Below are 24,726 nucleotides of genomic sequence, written 5' to 3' on the forward strand. Positions count from 1 at the left end.
AATACTCGGATGACACAGCTATTGTGGCGTGTATCAGGAATGGGCACAGGGATCTGATGATGGCCTTCAGTGAATGAAGCAACAGGAACTGCCTCCTTCTGAACACCTGTTAGACCAAGGAGATGGTCATCAATTCTAAGAGGTCTAGGCCCACCTCTCAGCCATTCAACATTTGAGGGATTGTGGTGGTGCACACTTATAAATAGCTAGGTGTTCACCTAGACAGTAAACTGGACTGTTCCCTGAACACGGATGCCATCTACTGGAAGGGGCAGAGCTGGCTCTTTTTCCTCGTTTTGGCAGGACAGAGATGCATCTACAGGTGCAGCAAACATCTCATCTCACTCCGCTGCAGAACAGAGAGGTTCAGGAGATCCTTTGTTCCCACTGCCATCAGGCGATACAACAACTCAGCAAAAGGATGTGGACTAATTATTATTGTTTATTTATCATTAGCTGTTATTATTGTTATTATTATAAACAATGAGTTCTATCTATCTATTTATCTATCTATCTATCTATCTATCTATCATCTATCTACTGTAAAGTGTAAAATACAATATAGGCAGTGGTATAACTGTGGTATAAGTATTAATTATTATGAATAAGCAGTATGAACATGTATACACTGTGGGTCTGATATAATCACAGTAGTATAGCACGTGCAGAGCTGAGCTGGGTGACAGCTGAGGGGAACGAGCAGATCCTGAACCTGCTGGTTCTGGAACAAAGTTTCTAGTTGCAAACAGTCTCTCTAGTTTACTTGCAAAAGTGAATTATAGAATTTTACTCATCTAGATCCCCCTCACTTGTGTCTGTACACTCTCTGCCGTTGGTCTTGGTGGGGCAGGCGGAAGCAGTGTCAGGACAGGAGAATGCTGAATTCTCAAAAATGTATAGGTCTGGTGAACTTTCAAGCCTGCCTGATCTTGTAACAGTAATGTAAAGTGGTTACAATATGGTGAACCGATCTATGTGTATTCCCTCAGCCTACTGGATCCATACAATCTCAATGTAGAGTCATCAGTTATAAAATGAGCATACGGCTGCCATAGGGTCGGTCGAGTGGGCCGCCAAGGTTCTCAGCCTCTCATCTTATGGTTGGTATATACACTGAAAAAAGGGGAAAAGGGTGGTTGTTCAATGTATGAATATGCAGTTCATATATAAAACAAAATTGATTTATGTTCCTCTTCTCAGCATGTAAATCTTGTAGAATTATTTTAATCATGAGGAATGTAAAATCTACATGTCTCAGTCATGTTAAAAGGAAAGGAAGAAGTTATGTTTTTTCTGGAAACTCTGCCTCCTGGGAAAACGTTACCAGCGCGATTATGCTCCGCCATCTTTTCACTGACTCACTTGTGGATGCGTTACTGTGGACGGGAGTGCTCTCTATAAGGTAAAGGCAATTAAAACTTATCATATGTCGGTCAGACTTAGAGGTAGTCACTTCAGACGCATTTTTTTCAGTGAGCCAAGGTTTTTATCTACCAGTAACATCAAACAACAGTTAACAGTATTGGCTAACCCTTACAACAGTTGATGCAAGGGTTAGCTAATACTCACCATCCTTAGCTATGCTAATGCCCACAAATATTATATTTCATATGTAAATTCGTCTTGAAATGTGTGGCAGCATTTGTTTTTGTAGTGTGAAATATTATATAATATAAGTCCACTAGTCTTTGTGTAACCGATGTATTAATTAAATAGTTATTTAATTTCACCATAAATCCATTTTCCTTTTTTGTTCACATTTTATTGTTGATTTTAATTTATATATTTGTTTTTGTATATTTTTTATAAGGGGAGCTTTTATTTTGTTAATTTTGCTTTCACTGTGTGACCTTTGACCTGTGCGGGATGTTACTTCCTGACGCTTTGCGCCGTTCTCCTCAGTCAGTCACCGGGCTTGTTGAGGAGAGGTAAGATGACAGAGGTGTTCCTCTAAATAAGATGCTAAAATGTTGGCATGAATATTTTTTTGAACAAGGCATGTTCAAACATGTATGTTAGTGTGTGTATGTATTTATGTGGTTATGCACGGCACTTCAGCGCAGCATGCGAGTTGTGATTTTATGCTAAGCCAACTTCGTGGGGATTGTCTCTCATACCGTCTGCTGTTTTCCCCTCTCCCTTAAAGATGTGTGTGAGAGACTGTAAGAAGTGGCTGTACTAACATAAATGTTATATACACAGGTATGTGAGCTCCCTTTTTTTGTTTTTGTGTAATTATATTGTTTATTTTTGTACTATTTGTTTTGATATTTTTATACATATTGTGTATGTTCATATAGATGCTGCCGATTTAATGTTCATCTATAAAATACTTAAAAATTGTCGCTAATGGGTGGGGGGAAATAACTTAAGAAACATGATTTTGTAACTATATGATCACAATGAGATGTAAATGATTTATTGAGTGATTTTGGTTAATGAGATTACACACCTGAGACGGTCACCGGGCTTGCTGAGGAGAGGTGTGTGTGAGGGACTGTAAGAAGTGGCTGTACTAACATAAATGTTATATACACAGAATAACCACTCATCACACTCTGGTGACCTCCTTTTACATGCAGAAAATAAGAATAAAAACATTATTTAAAGTTTCACCAACTAGTTTGAATAAGAAAAATAATTAAAAGATAATGTATCTTTTCTTCTTTTCTAGATAGGTGTTTGGTGTTGACCTTGAGTGTTCCAAAGGCTCTGTAGTGAATGGTAAGTATTGCTCAAATGCTTTTTTTAATTTATGTGATGTAGTTTAACTAGGCTTTTGAGACTTTCTGGAAATCTTGCTATGATGACATCAATTTTTGAAATATTAATCTATAACATTTTGCATACTGTGTGCTACAATTGCAAGAATTTGTATATTTTCCAATTCAATAGGTTCACTTTCCTAGCTAAAATGAATGCAGTGCAATGCAACAGTCCCGCAATACATCTTCATTTATGAAGATGTTAATGAAATAATGAAACTGTCTTAAAGAAGTGTCTCTGATATTCATTGTAACCTGGCCAGTCTAAATGGGGTGTACTTAATATTAGAAACTCCTCCCACCCTCACCACCCAGAGACGTCCCTGAGCCCCGGGTAGGAACCCCAGAACCGTATGCGGGGGACCCTGAGACCTGTGGCCCCATCCTGACGAACTGTTCCCTGTTGTTATCTCTGCAACCCCGCACATTTGCTTCTGAAGAGGCTAAGGTAGCTTTCACTATCAACCACCTGACGGTGAGGGCTCGTCTCTGGGGAACCCTTCCCAAGGCCACTTCTGTACTCCCTGTCCGCCCCTGAGAGAAAGGCCATGGAGACCTACATTAATGAATCCCTGGCATCCGACATCATCCGTCCCTCTTCTTCTCCTGTGGGGGCAGGATTCTTCTTTGTGGAAAAGAAGGACAAAACACTGAGACCTTGCATAGACTATCTGGGGCTTAATGACATCACGGTTAAAAAACGCAACCCCCTTCCACTCATCCCTTCCGCTTTTGAACTTCTCAAGTTCAATCTCCGCAACGCTTATTATCTGGTCCAGGTCCGGGAGGGCGATGAGTGGAAGACAGTCTTCAACACACCCACTGGCCATTACGAGTATCTCGTCATGCCCTTTGGTTTAACAAACGCCCCAGCCGTGTTCCAAGCCTTGGTGAATGATGTGCTAAGGGACATGTTGAACTGCTGCGTCTTTGTCTACCTATATGACATTGGGTCCTCGAGAACTCTGTCTTTGTAAAGGCAGAGAAGTTTGAGTTCCACGCCTCCACTGTCCACTGTTTCCTGAAGTACATCGTGGCTAAAGGCAGCATGCAGATGGATCCGACAAAGGTATTGGCAGTCACCTCCTGGTCAGTCCCTGACTCCCGCAAGCTTCCCTGACTCCCGCAACTTCCTGGGATTTGCCAATTTCTACCGCCACTTCATCCATAACTACAGCCGCCCCCCTCATGGCCCTTACTTCCACCAAGGTGCCCTTCAGCTGGACCCCGTCCACCAATGAGGCCTTCCTCACCCTCAAGGCCCATTTCACTTCAGCCCCCATCCTTCAAGTGCCAGATCCTGAGTGCCAGTTTGTCATGGAGGTGGACGCCTCCGATGTGGGAGTGGTGGCTGTCCTATCCCAGTGTGCAGTCTCAGACCAGACCCTTCACCCCTGCACCCTCTTCTCTCGGTACCTGTCCCCTGCTGAGAAATTACGACATCAGCAACCGGGAGCTCCTGGCTGTCAAGCTAGTATTGGAGGAGTGGCAGCACTGGCTTGAGGGGACCAAGTAACCCTTTCTGGTATGGACAGACCATAAGAACCTTGAGTACACCCGTACTGCCAAGAGACTTAACTCTTGTCAGGCCCAGTGGTCACTCTTCTTCTCCCGCTTCAATTTCTCTCTCTCTGTTAAAGTCTGACACCTTGTCACGTCAGTTCCAGGGAGAAACAGACTGTGCCTCGGGGTCCAACCCGATCTTACCTGCTCCCTGCGTTGTCGCCACCCTTACCTGGGAAATCGAGGATAGAGTGAGGTCTGCCACCAAGGGTCAGCCTGGGCCCAGTGCTTGTCCCCCAGACCGCCTGTTCGTTCCCCTAGCCCTGAGGTCCAAGGTGCTTTAGTGGGTCCATGCCTCCAAACTCACCTGACATCCTGGAATCCAGAGAACATGGGACGTCCTCCCTGGAGGAAGACACATGGGAGTTTGTGAATGCTTGCCCTGTCTGCAATCCTCAGTTATCCTCACTGTGGTGGACAGGTTCAGTAAACTGGCTCACTTTGTGCCCCTGCCCAACCTGCCCTCAGCTAAAGAGACTGCCCGGTTGGTTCTCTATGTTTTCTGACTCCACGGGCTCCCTGTCAATGTGGTCTCGGATAGGGGTCCGCAATTCATATCTGTCTTCTGGAGGGAGTTCTATACTCAGCTTCGGGCCTCCATCAGCCTGTCCTCCGGGTTCCACCAAGTCACCCAGAAGTTGTGGCTCTACACCCGGGACCTCCCTCTCTAGGTGAAGTCGGAGAAGCTGGCCCCCAGGTTCAGCGGTCCTTTCGTCATTCAGAAGGTGGTCAACCTGGTGGCGGTGAAGTTAAGGCTTTCATGCTCCATGCGCGTCCATCCAACGCTTCATGTCTGCAGAGCGAAGCCAGTCCGAGAGAGTCCGTTTGTGCCCACTATTCTGCCTCCGCCTCCCCGTCGGCTCATTGATGGTGGTCCAGTCTTCTCCGCCCAACGCTTGGTGCGCTCTCATCGCCGTGGCCGTGGGCTCCAGTATCTGGTAAACTGGGAGGGTTGCGGCCCCGAAGAAAGGTCCTGGGTCCCTACTCGTCACATCCTTGATCCTCGCCTCATTGCTGATTTCCACTAGCATCACACCGACCAGCACAGCAGGACATCCGCTCCCCCCAGGACCCTTCACCGGAGAGTCCTCCCTGCTCTTCCACCCATCACCCCTGATGAGGAGGAGCCTACCACCGCCAGAGAGGGGCCGTCATATGAGGACAAGCGATCCCTCTACCAGACCCCCCCACTGGACCAGCTCCCAGGAGTGTCTCACTTTCCACTTTGCAACACCTCCTCATCAGCCTCACTGTCCTCACCTGTTGCCCCCAGCTACACTCCATCTCCAATCAAGCCAGTATATATGCATCCCCGGTTCACTCACTCTTTGCCAGATTGTTTTTACTATCCATACAAGACTTACCAGCGTTCATCTCCAGACTGACTTCCTGGTATCGACTCTTCTCGTCCCTGACCATCCTGCCTTGTCTCTGCCCCGGTAAACGCATCAGCCTTCTGTCCCCAACCACGAGTTCTGCCTGTGTGCTTTCTGGTCCCTGTCTGCCTGTCCCTGTGGCTGTTTGGTGTTCTCCAGCTCCGACGTTGCAACGTGAGTGCCTCCTTGCTGGTTTCCTGATCCTTCATCTGGCTTTGACTGCCTGCTCCTTCCTGGTTCGTCTGCCACGCTGACTGCTCACCTGGGTCTGATCCTCCTGCTCCCTCGACGACGTCTCCAGCCTGCTCCCTAACGCACGGCACCGCCAGCCCCAGCCTTCAGGTCAACGAACTTTCCCCTGTGTGTGTGAGCTCAGTCACCTTACTCCACTCTCCTGACCCACGGCTCTCCAGCCCTGGATCCCTTTCTCTACCCCTAATACCCACCTGTGTGCATTATCTCTGCTGGTTCATAATTAAAGGTCATTACCAATCATACCTATGGTGTGCGGTGCTGCAATTGGGTCCTACCAACATTGTTACAGTTTTATTTTTATTGATTTTATTGATTTATTTTTTTTGGGGGGGGGGGTCTGATGCTGATTTGATTGTGTACACGTTTGAGGAAAAAGTATTCTAACCAACTGATTTGTTCTGCTTATCCCCCTTGCCTTAGGATGATGACATTGATGTAGGGTGGGAATGCATTATCAAGGCGCTGTTTGTATACCTCAATGAAGACCAGGAACATTTTGTGAGGGAGTACGTGGTGAGTATAATTATTAGGATTCAGTATTAAAGTGATTTTTAAATAAAAAAAATTATTGATCTCAAAATTTGGACATGAAAATCCAATTTTAGTTCACTATGATTCAGATATAAATTGTGGTAAAGCTGAAGCAATTAAGAAATTGATTAGTCAAAAATGCATCTGCAGCTTCTCTGGTAATCAGATTTAATTGTTTCCCTCAGTTAGGATAAAAAAATAATGTAAAGCTGGTTCCAGCTTCTCAAATGTGGACAAACAATTAGTATTTTCTGTCATTTACAGACAAAACAATTAATTGAGGAAATTAACATCAGATTAACTGATAATGAAAGAGATCCTTAATTGGAGCCATTTAATAGATAAACAATATAATATTTTAAATTTGAATATTTTATCCACTAAAAAGCTAGAGGGCTATTAATTTGAAAGAGATACCTGAAGTGTTGAGTCTATTAATGCAGTAACATTAACAGGGCAAACAGAAGCAGATCATACAACATGGAGGCTTAAATGGCGTACTAAAAATATTTTATTTGATCTCATTTGGTTCCTTTTGTGACTGTGAACTCTGCAGGCAGAAGAGGAAGCTGTGATGCAAGGATCCATTGCGGAGACTGTGGTTGGGATCTACGTGGTCAAACATGATGTCAGTGCTAAACCAGAGGACATTAGCATAGTCCTCAAAGACCTTATGGTAGTCCATGATCTGGATAACGTCCCATTAGCTGCTGCCAGGTTGTTTGATTTATGTATGCCTTAAATCTCACCTACCCTCCTGAAGTCCACTTTTGAAATTATGCAGAAACTCGTCATGGAGCTGGATGGCAGCACACTGTCAAAGAAAGCGCAGGCCCTAAAAAACAGACTTCATATTTAACAGTTTGTGAATATTGCTGCACCACCTTTTTCAAATGTGCTGGTTTTATAATATTGCTAAATCCTTGCTAAAGTCCTTATTTCTCCCTCTTTTCCCTGTTTTTTATTATGTTGTATAATTGCTATTTCTCTTAGTTATCCAGAGCCAGGTAGCGGTTTCTTGTTTGTTGGACTTAGGACTTATGTTAGGACTTACAGTGTTGTAGCACTTAGATATGTTTACTATTCACTCTTGATAAGAGTTAACAATTGTTGCATTATAAAATGGAATGTGCTTTGTTCTAAGAAGTGAGATCCAAACTTTTGTATGGATTTGTGGTCCAGGGTTAAGGTTGTTTAAATCCTTAACGAAATACAGTTGCTGTCAAGACAAATGTTTTTCTTTCTGCTTTATTTACTTTGAAAATTTTATTGTAAATACTGTCATTAAGAGATTAAGAGAAATAATTTAATCCATAGAATGAACACAAAGTATGCAGCAGTTTTATAACTTAATAGTATTTAACACTACGTGTACTTCATAAAAAAAACTCATGTCGTAATAACAGATAAATGAATATACTGAACATAACAAACTTAGAATCACCATAAAAGTCATGTCTGTTTAACATAGGGTTATTAAATATACTTTAGATAAAAGAAAAACTTTAAATTCACATAAAATCATGCTTGAACAAACAAGAATTTAGTATATTGAACATTAATAAATAATTTTGAGAGAACATTACTTTATTATGTGCAACCAATGTACATATTTTTTTCATGTAAATCCAACAAACTTTTTTTCAGTGTAGATGGGATCAGCTGAAAACAACAAAGCGGGGGGTCTGCTTCAGTCCCTGTCTCAGGTGCTTGCTGGGGCTTTCAGTTACAGAGATAATACAGAGTTTCAGTATGTTCCCATGTCTTTTCATGGCCCCCTTTCTCTGGCTGCACCTTGTACACAACCCCAATATCTCCCACCTGTTCCAACACAACATGGGCCTCTGGATTCCAGCCTAAAAGTAGCTTACCATGGCCCTGTCTGTTCCTGTCCATCACCCACATACTGGTGCAAAAGGCAAGGCATGAGCTTTACAGTCATAGACCTGTTTTTTGTGGACAGCAGCTTTGGCCATATGTTGTCTAGCCAGACCATAGATAAAACCGTTTTTAGAGGTGGTCCCTTACCAACCCTGGGTTGTAGCCTGGCTGTTGCGGGCCTACACCTAACCCCATATCTACTGGCTGTCTCAGGTGTAGACCAAACATTAGGAACAAGGGGGCATACCCTGTAGCACTGGGCACTATATTACTGTATTGTGCTGCTTATAGGGAAAGAAGCATATCAAGTATGGTCTGACTTATCTGTTCAACACTGCCATTGCCAGTGGGATGGTAGGGGTTGTCCTCCTTTTAATTATGCCATAACACTCACTTAACTGGTGCATTAAAGCTGACTCAAAGTTAGCCCCTCTGTCTAAATGTAACCTGGCTTGACAGCCAAAGGTCTGAATTACATGTGACCACAAAGCCTGGACTGTTGTTTAAGCTGTCTGATCTTGGGGGAGACAGCCCAGACATACCATGTGAACAAATCTGTCATGATCAGGATGTTTTGGTACCCATATGTGGGCCTACCAAGTGATACGAAGTCTAAGGCTTTGACTTGAAGGGGATATGACACTTTGATGGGATGCAGTGGGCCCATAGGCTCGACCCTATTCTGCAGGCTACAAGCAACAACAACCCAGATGAAACTGACGCACTTCGGTCTCCATACTGGGCCACTAGAGGAATTGGTGTATCCACAACAGGGTTCTCTCGACCCCTGCATGAGAAGCAGCTTCATGGTATTTCTTCCAGACCTCCTGACAGTCTGTAGGACAGACAACTTGTAGATGTACGTCATGGGTGTTAGAGTCAGTCACTCTCATATACAACACACCCCCACACCCCCATAGCACCTCTGTTCCTGTGGAGGGATTTGTCAGAAACCTGGACAGGACATCAGCATTAACATTTTCTTTACCAGCATATTTCACCTCAAAATCAAAAGACCAACTAACAAGAGACTAAGATAACTCAGCATTATTCTTGTACCCCCAGACAAGCTGTAAGTGTGCAACTGGGTTATCGTCTGTGTACACAGTAAACTTTGCTCCAGTCAAATAGACCTTGAATTGGTCAGTTATCGCCCACATTTTTAGATCCATATTAAAGTAACTGTAGTTTGCATCATTCTTTTCTGTGGGGTGCAGGCTTCTTTTGGCATATGCTATTACATGTTCACAGCCATCTTGCACCTGAGCCAAAACAGCCCCAAGGCCTTAAGTCCGAAAGCTTTCCTTGATAAGGACTGTGTCCCCAGTGTGGATGCATCTCCTTCTGTGCAGTTGAGTCAAATCTGTGCGGTTCATTAATTTGCTCAGATCCTCTCCTCCATTCCTGGATCTGAGATAACAAACCACGTCCACTTCGACGACACCCTCAGCTCTTTTGGTCTGGCTCAAGTGAGCTCATGTGAGCTCAGATGAGCCCCCTGGACATCAGACTCATCCACGTGATACAGCTGGCCCAGCTTTTGATAGCATTTGTAGCATTTAATAATAATAATTTAGAATTTGCTCTCGTTGAAAGAGAGCACCAGTCCACTGGGAAGACAACAATTAATTATTTCATTGATTAAAGTTATCAATCTCATATCAGAAGCCATGACTTCTCGATTCAATGGATCTCCAGTCATTACTTCAAAAGAATACAACAGGACAAGAACTGTAGTGACTAACTGAGTGTAAATAAAGACGTTTATCAACTAAACTATCTACAGATTAAATGCAAAGTGTAATAATCAAAGATGAAAATAATAATTAAATGAGCTGTGTGATGAGTTGGCAATGGTGGTAGAGAATATGTTTTGGCTATACACTCTGGCTTTACAGCTAAGATTTGATGATTAGAGTGTTAAGACAGGCCTACTGTGAGTTGTGCTGTAGCTGGAGACCCTTGGCTGGTATCATAGTGATGGATTCTGCCAGTGCCTCAGCGGTTCAGCTCTGGTGGAGTTTGACAGGAGACTTTTTGTCTCGGGCACTCTTGATTTCTGGTAGGCTTCTCTGCAGGCTGTTGTGGGCAGATGTCTTATCTGCTGACGTCTCTTGTGGGTTGATGCAAAATAAACTCTAATGATCTGGCTGGATAACTTCAGAGGAGACTAAACTGGCAAAAATCTTCAAAACGAAAAACTTGATAATAATTAAAAGGGGTTAGGGTTAGGGTTAAAATTATTCTGAGGCACTTCTGTTTTTTTGGTTCAGTTGGTCTTGACTTGGCTTATAAAATTAAAAGATTGTGCATGTACACAAAAAGAATGTTACCTGGAGCACGTGGCAAATAAAGAAATAAAGGATGCTGACAAATGATAAAGTGCAAAAATGGCTAAGAGCCAAGAGTTTGTGACTAAGAGCTAAGAGTTTACATAGCTATAGAGCTAACAGAGCTATTGAGCCAGGCTTTGAGAAAGTGTGAATTGACCACAACTGTTTTATCCCCTGGGGGCTGGCGCACATTTCTGGGGTGACACCCGTCTTCTCCTGTGTTGCAACTTGGAGAAGGGAGTAATTTTCCTCTGAACTTTTGAATAGTTTAATTCTAGAGTTTACCTATGAATTCGCACATCCGTCTTCCACCATGACCATAAAACATTAAATGAAATAACATATAAACCTAATGGCACTAATAATGACCAATAATATGAGCTTTGATGTCAAATTACATTCTTAAAACCTGGAATTAATCAAAATACAAGTGGTTAACTGATCAAACAACAACATAAACATTTCATAAAGCTAACTAACCCTATAAATGTGGATTACACAGCAGTGGTGGATGTATACAATCTCAAAGTACAGTCATGGCATAGCTGGACAACAGCCAGCAGGAACAGGAACAACATTAATATAATACATTTAATATGACAGTATTACAATATTATATATTTATATATTTATAGTCATTTTTGTCATAGTTGCACTAATGATACTTACCGTTGAACATGGTTTCTTGTTTGGAGTGGCCCTTTGGGATGGAGATAAAGATCGTTTTCCAGGAGCTTCAGCCATCTCTGCATTTCTGTGATGTTAGTCGGGAGCTATTGCATAACTTCAAACTCTGGGGGATACTGTTCTTCTTCATGGGACTGAGGGCAGACTAGACACTATCTAGTTGCACAAAGAGGTATTACAACACGGGACCGGTCAGGGCTAGCTGGTGTTGGAGAAAAAAGTCCAGGTCCAGGCCAGAGTCAAGTCAAAAAAGATTAGAAAATAAAGTCACTGGAGATGGTCAGAGTCCAAAGCAATAGAATTTATTCTTTCACAAGAACAAAAGCGAGATCAGATCCGGATCTGAGCTGAAGATAGAGTGCCTGTGCATCATAGTTCCTTCTTAGATGGGTTCTCCACCTATTTTCTTAAGTGAACCTATCAATGCCATGGGAACAAACCAAGCATTGCACGGTATAGTAGTGGTGCCAGGTGTCCAGAAGCCCCCTATCTATCCACAACCGAGGTCTCATATCTATCCTCGAAGTCTCCTATCTATCCTCGAAGTCTCCTATCTATCCTCAAAGTCCCCTATCTATCCTCAACCTAGGGCTCTTATCTATCCTCAACCTGGGCCTCGCTACGGCTGCTACTCCAACACCATTGCTCCCAGGGCCCTTCAGACCATTTTTTATTTTTATTTTATTCCCTCCAGGTTCCATTCTATAACAATCTTACTTCAGTAAAGGCTGGTTCACTCAGGTAAACTCCTTTTACAGTGCCAACTAAGTTTGCCTTTCTGTTCAGAGAGGAAACACTCACAACTGCAGGAAGTAATGTTATCACATGCACTTACAGAGCACTCACAGATGCAGAGGAGAAAAATTGAGCTGCTAGCTGTGGTGCAGACTGGTAAAATGGATAAGTCATGTTTCATCCCTTGGTTGGTGCTCCTGTAAGTGTGCCTCTGTGTGAGATGCCTCAATTGGTAATTGTGTCTTTTTTAAACTTGTTTGAGGGCTGCACTCTTTCTTGCAGGCCCCAGTGCAGTGTAGCCATGGTGTTTGTGGTTTAACAGAACCGTGCTAGGTAGGTGACAGGTGTTTGTCTGAGCACACATGTTCACCCAAGTGTTGTGTTTATATCACTGCAAATTGGACCTGGAGCCGATAAATAACCGTGACTACTACAGAGTCATTTGACCCAGGAGTGAATGATGATGTACCTTTTTCCATTGCTGACAAAAGCTCAATGTTAGTGGGCCTTAGTGGGTTTTTTTGACCAGTGTAAATGGGGCTGGTCTGACGGAAGCACAGATGGCTGCAGTGAGGGCCTGGAGAACATCATAGGGGACAAAACAAAGCAAACAAACCACATACAGATATTAACTGCAAAGGATTTTCCACAAATTATTATAAAAGATGAGCTTGTTTGCCTTCATGTGTATCTGTCCAATTACGTTTGAACTCCTTATTTTTGGGCACTGTGTGTTAAAATGGCTGTATCTCTCACAGAGATTTTCCTATATTGATGTAAACCTACTGAAATTGGTCCTTTAATATGGAATCCATTATGTCAAATTCAGTGTATGAAGAAATTGGTCATTACTCTGATTCACAGATACCTAATCATTACTTTATGATTGATGAATATAGTGCCATCCAGTCTTTTCTCTGGTAACCTATCATGACTATTTAGTACTTGATTCTGTTTGGTTACAGATATAACAGCGTTTCTACAAAGCTCCTACAGAAAAATTGAATCTTCAGATTTGGGGTGTGACAACATGAGCAGATTTAAGGACTGGGGAAGGACCTCACAAATACCACCAGGGCGGTTCTTAGAACTCAGCAGACAAGAAAAAGGGAAGATTTCAGGAACACCAGTATATGACAAGTCACTTATTTATCAACGTGGGAAGAAAATAAAACAAGAAAATCACTCCTACATATACCTTGTCTCCTAGAAATTACATTTGTACTTATAACAAATTCAACATTATAGCTGGCTGGATTTTGGGCAACATAGTTTTGGAATGAATGAAGCACTACATTTATTTATGGCAGTGGAATTGCTAAAAAGTGGTTTTAGTTTTGGTTAAGTTTACCGAGAGTTGTAACACGTTGTCTGAATTCACTGCAGTGAACTAATTATATATTAAACCACACCGCTATTTTTTCCTAGTCCTAACCAAGTGCTGTGAGTGCCTAACCATGAAAAAGGTTAATAATTCTGTAGTCACTGAGTGGGTATTATGCTATCAGATTTTTAGGTGGAAATGTTATCTCTCAACATTTTACTGATATCCTCAGTATCAATGTATTTGTCACTTACCAAATATATAAATTAACAACATATTCTCATTATGTTTATACAAAATGTCACATTTAGATTTCCCACAAAATGTATTTGCCATTGCAGTTTGGTTATATAGAAACATAATTTCTAGGCCACAGGGTTAACATAAAACATAATAGGTATGAGAATCAGCTCAGTAGAGGTTTAAAATGAAAACAATGCTTGATTTTTATTTGAATACGTTTTAAGTAAAATAAAAAGTTGACAAACCAGTACAGTACTTTTCTGTCTACTACAGTCCAGTGCCAATACCCATGCAATGTAATCCAGTCTCTTCATAATGCATCAAGAAATTTAATACTTTGGACAGACTGACATCTCAGTGTTTGTTGGTAAAATATAATTGAATGAGTGTGTACAAAACAAATACAAACTTTAACGTTATGAAATTAATACATTAAGCATACTAAAATGATTACAGTTGCTTAATGATGTTTTTGGCCACCCAGAACAACAAAAACAATATTAAGTAAATGCAATAGTCACTATTATTCATTTGTGAATTTTGAGTGGTGCCCACCTGATGACTGTAAGTCCAATATTCACTCTCTTTTTAACTTAGCAAAAAATATCTGGCTCTTTTGGTAAAAAACAATTTAGAGCTGAAGGAACCACAGACTTTTACGGCAGGTTGTGTCAGCCTTTTGACCTACTTCCTTTGTTTATTTGGTCAACTAAAATCTCTTCTGCAGTTGGTGCATGTCATTTAATTAACAGTTCTGTTGGACCATAGTGTGGTGTATCAACATGGTCACATTTTTTTATAATAATGCTCAATAAAATGATCAAGTGTGTAATTTACTTTTAGTGACAACAGACACTGTTCCACCTTTTTAACAGCTGGTATACATGTGCATGTTTATGACTTAAAGAGTAAGTGTCTAAGTGTTGTTAACATGCATGTCTACATGTCCACAGTGTGAACAGTATTAGTGGCAGTGATGGAAAGCATTCCAGTGTGAAGAGTACAGGCTCAGCGGGCAGCTGCTCTCTGACCACAGCGGACTTCACAAAATTCAAGATCATATGGAACCAAGAGATTCATCACAACAGGGAGCTATGGAAGGCCCAAGCAGCCAAAGGTAGCTGCACTGATCCTCTATTCACTTTCACTCAAATATGTCAGTCTACACAAGGCTATTTCCAATCTTTGCACCACGTTTTGAAATACAGATCTGCACACTAGCTCTCAGCGTGTTAGCTTTGAATAGACATTCTGCAAACTTTTCCAAGACTTTGGGCAGGCAAAGGTATGTTCATTCAGAACCTGAAAATGTAAGTAATTGGATATATAAAACTACACATGCCCACCTGCAGGCCATGTTCATTTTATAAATCCCAACCACCTTAGAAATGTGCGCACATGGATCAGCCTCATATCCTGCGCTCCATACGCCCACTTTCAACCATAAATGGTCAATGCAAAGGACCTGAATGAATGCTGATGAAAATTACCCTGTTGATCAACGGATCCTTTTCTTTTTGAACAGTTTATTTATATATACATGTATATATAATAAAAAAGGAAATTATATATATATATATATATAAAATTTAAACTGAGGTTGGCATAAATCTCATATGTTGGTACAAAAATTCAACATATACATACATATACTAATGCCCATGTGTGTCAAGTCAGTATCGTTATCAGCCCACAGCAAATTGTGAGATTTTACCCATGTAGCTACCAAAGTCAGCCCAACATTTATCATAGAGATGTGGCTTTCTTTTGAAGTTAAACATATTTTTTTCTGATGCCATGTATGAGGAAATTTCCACATGGAAATAGGCAGATGGTATTCACTTTTCAATGACAATGCAAGGCATTTGTTACCAGCAATCATGGCCAGTTTTATAAACCGCACCTCGCTTCTTTTGGTGAAAGGGATATCAGTTATCTCGCCTAATAAGGCTAGTTTAGGTGAACCAGGAATTCCAAACCTAGTAATCTCTTTGGGGGGTATTGTAAAGCATTTTGATTTTGATCCTGGGAACTTTCCTCCTCCAGATGAAAGCAGATATCATTCTTTGCAGTTTCTTAAAGAAGTTTTCATGTATGGATATAGGGAGTGATTGAAACAAATAAAGACATTTTGGTAGAATGTTCATCTTAATGCAGTTCACTTATCCAAAGACTGGCAACCACATCCATCTATCCAAATCCTTCTCCACATTTTTAAGCAGTTAGTCATAATTTAGTGAGAAAATTTCTCTATTTGGTTAGGAATCTTCAAACCCAGATATGTTATGAATTGAGTATTCCACTGTAAAGGGAAATTAGTCCTTGGGGTCCTTTCTTCTAAAGAGTTGAGGGGCATAGCCACGCTTTTCTGTACATTAACATTATAACCGGAAATCACATGTAACTTTAATAAGAGGTCTGTGAGAGCAGGCATGGATGACTCTAGATTGGTAAGAAATAGAATTACGTGATCAGCATACAGAGAAATTACATGGTTGGTATCCCCCACTTTGACCCCAGAGATAGAAGCATGGGACCTTATTGAAATGCCTAAGGGCTCAATTTCCAGTGCAAAAAGGGGAGGGCAACCTTGCTGGGTCCCACGCGACAGGGGGAAAGGTGAGAAGTCAGTGTTTGTCTATATTCGAGCAGTAGGGCTAAGATACAATATTTGAATCATTCTTAGTATATTCGGGCCGAGATTCATTCGGTGTTACACTGCAAAGAGATAATGCCACTCTATGCAATTGAGCGCCTTCTCTGCATCTAATGAGATGGCTATGACTAGATCTACCATGGATTTGGCGCAGTGCATTATATTGAGGAATCTCCTTACATATTCCAATAAAGAGTGATTCTGTATGAATCCAGTCTGGTCTGCATTGATAAGTGAAGGAATTACTTACTCAAGCTGAGTGGCTACAATTTTAGTTAATATTTTATATTCAGATGATAAAAGTGACATTGGCCGTTACGATTTGGATAGTTTAGGGTCCTTCGCTGGTTTTAGTAATACTATAATAAGAGCCTGCTCAGAAGGTTTCAGATAGCTGTTTACTAGTGATGGAATGGTTGAGCATGTCTGTAAGTGGTTCTATTAGTTAATTAGCAAACATTTTAGAGAAATCTATTGAAAATCCGTCAGGTCCTAGCGCCTTCCCCGATGGTAAACGCGTTATAGTGTGTAGTACTTCTTGTTTGGTTATCTCACCCTCCAAATCCTCTCTCCCCACTTCTAACAGTTTAGGGATATCTAAACTGTCTAAGAGTTCATGCATCTCTCACGTCTGATCACTCTGAGAGGAGTAAAGAAATCTACGAATATTTCATTTATAAGCATTGGGTTGTGGGCCAGGTTACCACCATCAAGCTACTTAATGCCGGGAATACACACTGTGGTGTCCTCTGTTCTTATCTGCCACACTAAAAATTTCCCTGCTTCGTTCTCCCTGTTTGTCATAACGCTGTTTCAGCCTGACCATTGCATTCTCAGCCTCCCACAAAGTTATGGTGTTGTATTCCTTTTTTTTTTTTTTTTTTTACAATTAACTGATCTAAAATTGGTTGTGAATGTCTCCAAAGTAATCAATTTGGATTGGTATTGTTTCTTTTTCCATGAGGAGTAACTGATAATTGCACCTCTTATATAGTCTTTTAAGGCCTCCCAGACAGTGGATGGGGAAGCAGAGTTTTTATTCACTGTTAGGAATTGATCGAGCTGTTCATTGATTAATTTGATAAAGTTGTCATCATTGACCAAATGGCTGTGAAACCTCCATCACCAAGGGTGTATGCGAGAATTGTCCATAGCAATTTGAGAAGAAGAGCATGGTCGGAGTGTGTTTTGGCCAAATATTCACAGGAAGAGACCAGGCGAATTTTTGTTGCGTGGATATAGAAGGTGTCTATCCTAGAGTAGCTGTTGTGCACATGCGAGTAGAAGCTATAGTCACGTTGAGATTTATGTCTCTCCCGCCACATGTCGAGTAGGTTTAGATCAGACAGTTCTTTTATGAGAGCTTTAGCAGCTGAGGTTAAAGGTTTAGGGGTTGAGGAGTATCTGTCCATAGTAGGGTCTAGTATCAGGTTGAAGTCGCCGCTGATCATGAGCTCAGAGGGTGTACATGCGACTATGAGAAAGAGATTCATATATAATTTAGGGTCATCTTGATTTGGTCCATAGACATTAAGCATAGTGATCCGTTGGTCACCAATGTGCCCCATGATAGAGATATATCTGCCCCCTGAATCCTTCTCAACTTGTTCTGCTTGAAAGGGAATCCCTTTCCTTATCAAAATAACCACACCCTTTGCAAGGCAGGTGAATGAGGAATAGAATATTTGGCATTGCCATTGTTTTACCAATTTACAATGCTCTGCATCAGTTAAATGAGATTCCTGAAGATAAGGCAGATAAATTTTATGCCTCCTAAGGAAATGGAGAACTTTGCTGCATTTGGACCGTCGGTTAAGCTCATTTGTGTTCCAGCTCAGAAATGTATGTGCAGCGCACGTACAGTTAATATAGCTATCAGTAGTAGCTTACTATTGCACAAGCTATAAAGGAGTAAATGTGAGCTTGGGTTTGACACACATTGATGGGATGACAAAAAACTGGGAGAAGAAGAGAGTGAGAAAAAAAAAGTCCTGTCTGCTGACCACCCACACACAGAGTTGGCCTGTATTACTTTTGACTATGATATGAACAACTCCATTATGGAACACTTCCGCAATTACCTTGAGCAATCCAGTAAAAAAGACACATAAAACAAAAGCCCAGTTTTATGGATGCAGGTCTGAGCCTTAAACCAGAACATTCATGCTCTCATAAGTAACGACTGATAAGTAACGACTAATGCAACAATGAGCTGAGTGTTCTCCTACTTGAAGTAGTTGAGGTGTTACAGGGACACAACTTCCTTCCAAATTTCAAACTATGTACTTCCAAATTGTCATCTATGCAATGCTTACTCTAGGGCAGCGGTTTTCTAAGTTTGAGGCATGCCTCCCTGGTAGGTACTAGAGATCTTCAGGGGAGGCACAGTGTGAGAAAAAATAAACTAGAAAAAAATAACTAGAAACATCTGGTTAGCTAAACTCAGCTATGTGTGGGGCAAAATGGATTGATTGAGTGAGGAGAGAGGAGAGAGAGTCTGGGATGGGTGAGCAGAAAACGGAGGAAGTACGATTTACATTTATTCCTGTCTACAGTGCAGCTACGCATCAACCATCTACAGTATGTGCAGTAAAGATACAGTTCCCTGTCTTACAACCGGCGCCAAGCCAAACTTGCGCTCTGGTCTGAAGTCAGTGGCGCAGTATTTTACTGTTATTTTAAGGAGCATTTTCAAGAGAATCAGAGGCGCACAAGGTGCATACATGCTTCTTACACACATGCAGTGAGCTGAAAATGCACTTCCGATGTTTGGATAAGTCAGATGGAACATCACAATACAGCCATAGAAGGTGGAGCTTCATTCTGGTTTGATAATGCAGAAATCAAAGGATGTAGCGATTGCATTTTGATCATAAGGGTTGATGTTTTCGGACTCATGATTATATATTTCTATCTTTCCTGTGAGCAGATATCCATGCTCAAACTGTTTCCAAGTTTCAATCTATGTACTTTCAAATTTCTGAAGAGAGAGGAAGCTAAAGAGCGGATTCCAAGTACAAATTGAAACTTACAGATAGCCACATTACACATGTGGTGTGCAGATATATTACTCTGTATGAATACATGAACTTTGTGCTTTGAATTAACCTTTTATTACTTTTATTATTATTATTACATAGGACTCTTTGAGAGCTTTTAAACAAACATGTTCCAATCATTCTTGGAATTTCTTGTGAGTACTTTCAAAGTTCAACCTACGTACTTCTAAATTATCCTCTACTCAGTAGTTACTTTTGGATATTCAAACTTTGATAACAATGGAACCAATGGATGCAGAGTCATCACATGTTGATTGTCAGGCAGTGCTGTCCAAGAGTATTCTGACAACCATCACTACTCTCATCAATACTTCTCATGAGGAGTTATGGAGACACAATATATTTCCAAATTCTCATCTATGCTGTGGGTCATAGATAAGCATTTGGAAGTAGTTTGAAGCCTCATATTTTTAAGACAGAGGGAGTTAGAGAGTTCATTCTAAGTACAAATAGAAGCTTCCAAATAAATGCATCTCACATATGACACTGAACTATATTCCAGCCTACCAATACATGAACTCAAATAGGTTTATAACTTATATTAGAATCAGATCTGTAGCTCAATGTTTTTTTGTTTTTTTTTAGCTCCAAGTAGGATTTAACTTCACCAAGGCCATCAAGACCTCTCAATGCTTTGACTGTCCTTTAGTCCTGTGGGTAGACCTTTCAATTAAAACATAGATCTCTTAGAGAGGTTTCAGACAACCATGGTCCCATCACTTTACATACCTCCAAATTCCTGTCTATGCTGCGGGTCATAGATGAGAATTTGAAATATGAGCCTTCATAGTATCTCCAAAGACAGAGGGAGCAACAGAGCTGATTTCAAGTACAAATTGAAGCTTGCTTGTACTCCGATATATTACTCTGTATGAATACATGAATTTTGTTGTCTGAATTAACCTTTTAATTATTAGTGCCACGGGTGCTCAGCTCCGAGGCACTCCTCTACAGCTAGAATAGCTGAGAGGAGTGCCTCGGGGCAGAGCCCCGAGGCATCTATTAATATTCTGTTTCGGGTTTATTATTCTTCCGCCAAATTTCGGCGCGTAACTCGTCCCGCAGCTTTGAGAAAACCCCGGTAATATATACATCAAAACGTGCGTCTTGATCCCGCAAGGGGTGCTATGACTTTTGGTGTTAAAATTCCAATTTTTCCCAAAGTTATTCCCAAAAAACTGGGAATAAATAATGCATTAGAAATGCATTGGAATTTTCTTTAGAAACCCACCTTTTTTCGACAAAATTGCACCTTTTTTCTAAGTCACCCAGCTCTCTCATACCTGCACGTAGAAATGTGATTCAAACTATAAAACGGAGGAAAACTTCTGCTCTCTCAAAAAGACAGGAACTGTTTTTACATAACATGTAAACTTTTCAAACTGTGAGCACTCAAAGGAGGAGTGGAAATCACTTTTTCTTCAAAGTTAGAGTGAAAGCGTCAGTTGGCTAGAGTGCGTGAAGCAGTAAAAAATAACCTTTATTTTTATTTTTAACTCGAGCTCGCGGCCAAACCGTAAAAAGGAGACAAATAATTCTTTCTGAAAATGTAGACATAGTTGTTGGGATTCATAAAATGTAACTTTGACAGGCAGGGTCTGCACAAAATTTAAACGGGGGTGCCAAGTCCGGCAGCAATACCTGTCTCACTCTCATTGACACCTAATGTAATCGTTTTTTTTTTTCAAAAGAATCTCTCTCTGTCTTCGCACTGAGCTTAGTCACTCATTTTAAGGAATATCAGAATAAAATAGAGACTGTAGGAACTTGTGGCTTCAGTGTCTGGCACGGTCTTTTCGGTTTATGAAAAGAAGTAACGGTTTTCTCATAATTTGCAGTTGTTTGAAGCCACGTAGAAGACAAATTCTGGGCAGATTTTCACATTGCCATGGCAACGGCAGCTCCTGACCTGTGTGCGTGCGTGCGCCTAGCAACCAGATAACCAACTCTCCAAGCTCCGCTAGCTTTACATTAGCCGCATGTTAGGTCTTAAATTACATTTAGTTAGGTCTTAAATATGTAAGTCCATTTACTGCTTCCTTCGTTGCTTTTTTTTTTGTTTTGTTAAAAGAGTGAATGAAGTTGTGACGGTCTCCGCTGAGACAGAGGAGAGGAGAAGCTACTAGCCCTCTCTCGCTGTCACTTAGTCGCGTTGCTCTCCTCCCCAGTAATATTAAATTTAGCACAGAAAGAAATATAATAGTGGTAATTTAAATAGCGGTTCATGGGATTTATTAACCCTCAGGGGTCCCTCTGTCCTTTTTTGGACATTTTCTTCACTTTTCTTTTTTGATTTGCTTATCATTTTGGCTGTGTTACAGCTGAAGGTATGGATTTCTGCAAGAAAGTGTCTTTTTTGACATATTTTTAAAATCTAATGTCAGTTACTGTTACAGGTCTATTATACACCGGTAACACATTTTGTACCCTCTGGGGTTCCTCGCGTCCAAAAAAGGACACACAAAGAAAATGCTATAAAATCATCATATATCAATATTTTTTTTGCATAAATCTCTTAAACCACTTCAGTTCTGCTCAAACCTATCAAATGTTTATTAGTTTTCAGGATTTTAACCCTTTAAATGCCAGTTTGAAGACATGTTGCCTCTTGTTTTATTAAAAAAAACAACACAGAATATGAGATATTTCCCACATAATACATGATGGAAGGATGTGACATTGTTTTATATCAGAGTCTTTTATATCAAGACATTTCTCAAAACCAGAATATGATCAGGGTGACTTTTGAACACTGGAAATAAATCATGTACTCATCCCGGCAGTAGCCCCCGTGGCACTCAAAATTTCCCTGGAATTTTCTAGTTACATAATACTCTTCGAGAGCTTTTAAACAAACATGGTCCAATCATTCTGGGTACTTCTTGTGAGGAGTTATTAATGCTTCCAAATTCACCTATGATGTTTGTCTTAGAGGAGAATTTGGAAGTAATTTCAAGTCTCATATATCAAAAAATGATGGAGGTAGAGAGCTGATTCCAATTACAAATGGAAGCTTGCAGTTAGCTGCTTCATATGTATGGAATTCAGATATTGTCTAAATTAACTATGTTCTAAGGCAGGGGTCTGCAACCTTTACTATTAAAAGAGCCATTTTTGGCCCCTCTCCCACAAATAAAAATCATCTGAAGCTGCAAAACCTAATCAACCTTTAAAATGAAAATAACACAGCGTTAAAGTTTTATATATAGTTATACTAGTCAAAATCACAAGATGGTGCCAGAAACCACCAAATTCTGATATCACTGATTGTGGTTCTCCAAAAAATATCTGAGATGCTAACTTTTTCCTATGACAAATAAATATTTAATGATACCACAAAGTTGGATTCAAGTGTTAAGTCACAAGTTTTCTCTCTACCAAAATGAAGACTCTGAGGCACAGCACTGGTTTAAAGGGTAATTTATTATAAGGTTTAATCTGGTAGAGAGAGCTAATCAGGTGAGATGGCTGAATGGAGCACTGCTGGGAAAAAGAATCCAGGGGTCCAGGACAACATGGAACATCCAGAATGGAGTATTCAGGTGGAAACAGGAATCCAAACAAGTTCCACAATATAACAGAGCTAGAATTACACTGACTGTCATATACAGGCTACAATTTGGCAGAGTGGTGAAATGTAATTCCAGTATTCATAGCTGAGTTGATTGTGGATGCAAATCAGCTGCATCAAGGTACCTGCACGGCATCATCTTTGTGTGTGTGTGTGTGTGTGTGTGTGTGTGTGTGTGCGCGCGCGTGTGTGTGTGTGTGTGTGCGTGTGTGTGTGTGTTGGTAGATCTGGAGCAAAAGGTGAAGAATGAGGCAGTGGAAGGTGGCCAGGAACAGAAGGAGACAGAAGAGGGGAAAAGGTCTAGGAGAACTGATGACCAAGCAGGACAGGACGTGATGAAAACAGATGAAGAGGGACAGGAAGAAGTGGAAAACAGAGTGCAGCAGGAGGAGCGACAGCCTAAAAAGGAGGAAGGAGACAATCAAGATAATCCAGGAGGAGCTGCAGGCTCTCCTCTGGGATCAGATCCAAATGGTACAGACAAGAAGAAACCTGACAGCCACACAGACAAGCAGCAGCAACACTGTCAAAATGGTATGCACTCTGTCAACTTTTTAATTTGAAAACCTGATGTGGGAACAATTACACAGTGTCATTCATCAAATACTGTACTTAAGTACAATTTTAATACAATACAAATACAATTTTAGTTGTACATTACTTCAGTATTTCCATATTATGTTGTGGACATTTCTACTCCCCTACATTTCAGTGGCAAATATAACAAATATAGTAACTAGTTACTATGCATTTAAGATTTCATATTTACAAGTACATTTTGCTGATAATACATTTTGCTCAACATTTCGAATACAGCATCCTGTTTGAATCATTTGTAGTCATTAACATTTCCCAGTAGTGTTGTGGACTGTTTTTTGGAAAGCAGTGGCCACACCATGACCCATGCAACCATGCAACCATGCACCATGTACATGAAGAGAAATGTTAAAAGAACAGAAAAACAACAGAAACAGCAGTGCTATCAGCTTCTATGATTTGTTTAAGCTTTTAAGATCTTACTCTGAGGTTCTTTGTTATGTTACTGAGCATTCTGCATTGTGCTTTTGGTGTCACCTTAGCGGGATGCCATTTCTAGGGAGCGGTCTCTATTTTTAGACTTTGCAACCCTCTCAGCTTCATGCAATTCCCACTTCTATTGTCTTCTGAGATTTCTTTTTATGAGACATGGCTAACATCAGCAGATGTTGTGAATAGGAAAATCAAAATGTTTAAGTTGTTTAGTCAGTGTACAGTATCCTAACCCACATCTCCAATAATTTTATTGACTTGACTACAGGTTTGATAAATCCTGACTCCAGTTAATGCAACTGGGTTCACATACTTTTTCCAGCCTGCACTGTGAATGTTTGAATAACATTTTCAATATGGGCAAGAACAATACAGTGATTTGTGTATGATTAGTTAACATAAATTGTGCTTGTTCATTGTAAATTGGATTCACTTACTTTTTCTTGCCACTGTCCAAGGCTTTCACATGGTAAAGTTGTTTTTTCTCTGAATGATATACACCTTCAACAGTGAGAAATAAAGTAATTCAAACCATAATTTAAATGAAACAGGTAAAATGAAAAATCTGGAGAGATCTGATGTGGGGTTAACTATTAAAATGTAATCTATTTGTAATGCTACTTTGTTGCATTTACAATTTTTTTTTAGAAATGACATAGCTTTGAATGAAGATAAATTAGGTGTAATGGGGGTATAATGCTGACTTGAGATTTTGTAG

The 24,726-nt window shown here is 40.6% G+C and overlaps 1 protein-coding gene and 1 long non-coding RNA gene across 3 annotated transcripts in view; both read left to right on the forward strand.

Annotated features, from left to right (window-relative positions):
* The window catches only part of LOC130161306 (dual specificity calcium/calmodulin-dependent 3',5'-cyclic nucleotide phosphodiesterase 1A-like), a 187,337-nt gene that overhangs the window by 157,292 nt on the left and 5,319 nt on the right, over nucleotides 1-24,726 (forward strand). For both annotated transcript variants that reach the window (XM_056364521.1, XM_056364522.1), the window contains exons 15-16: nucleotides 14,647-14,810; nucleotides 23,205-23,513. In XM_056364521.1, the coding sequence (XP_056220496.1) occupies nucleotides 14,647-14,810; nucleotides 23,205-23,513 (473 nt within the window). The remainder of the gene's footprint in view (nucleotides 1-14,646; nucleotides 14,811-23,204; nucleotides 23,514-24,726) is intronic.
* On the forward strand, nucleotides 2,674-7,708 carry LOC130161309 (uncharacterized). The gene is made up of 3 exons (XR_008826125.1): nucleotides 2,674-2,724; nucleotides 6,380-6,472; nucleotides 7,047-7,708. It is a non-coding gene; the product is annotated as an uncharacterized LOC130161309 (long non-coding RNA).

The sequence above is a fragment of the Seriola aureovittata genome, chromosome 20 (assembly GCF_021018895.1).
Source record: "Seriola aureovittata isolate HTS-2021-v1 ecotype China chromosome 20, ASM2101889v1, whole genome shotgun sequence".
NCBI classification, from domain to species: domain Eukaryota; kingdom Metazoa; phylum Chordata; class Actinopteri; order Carangiformes; family Carangidae; genus Seriola; species Seriola aureovittata.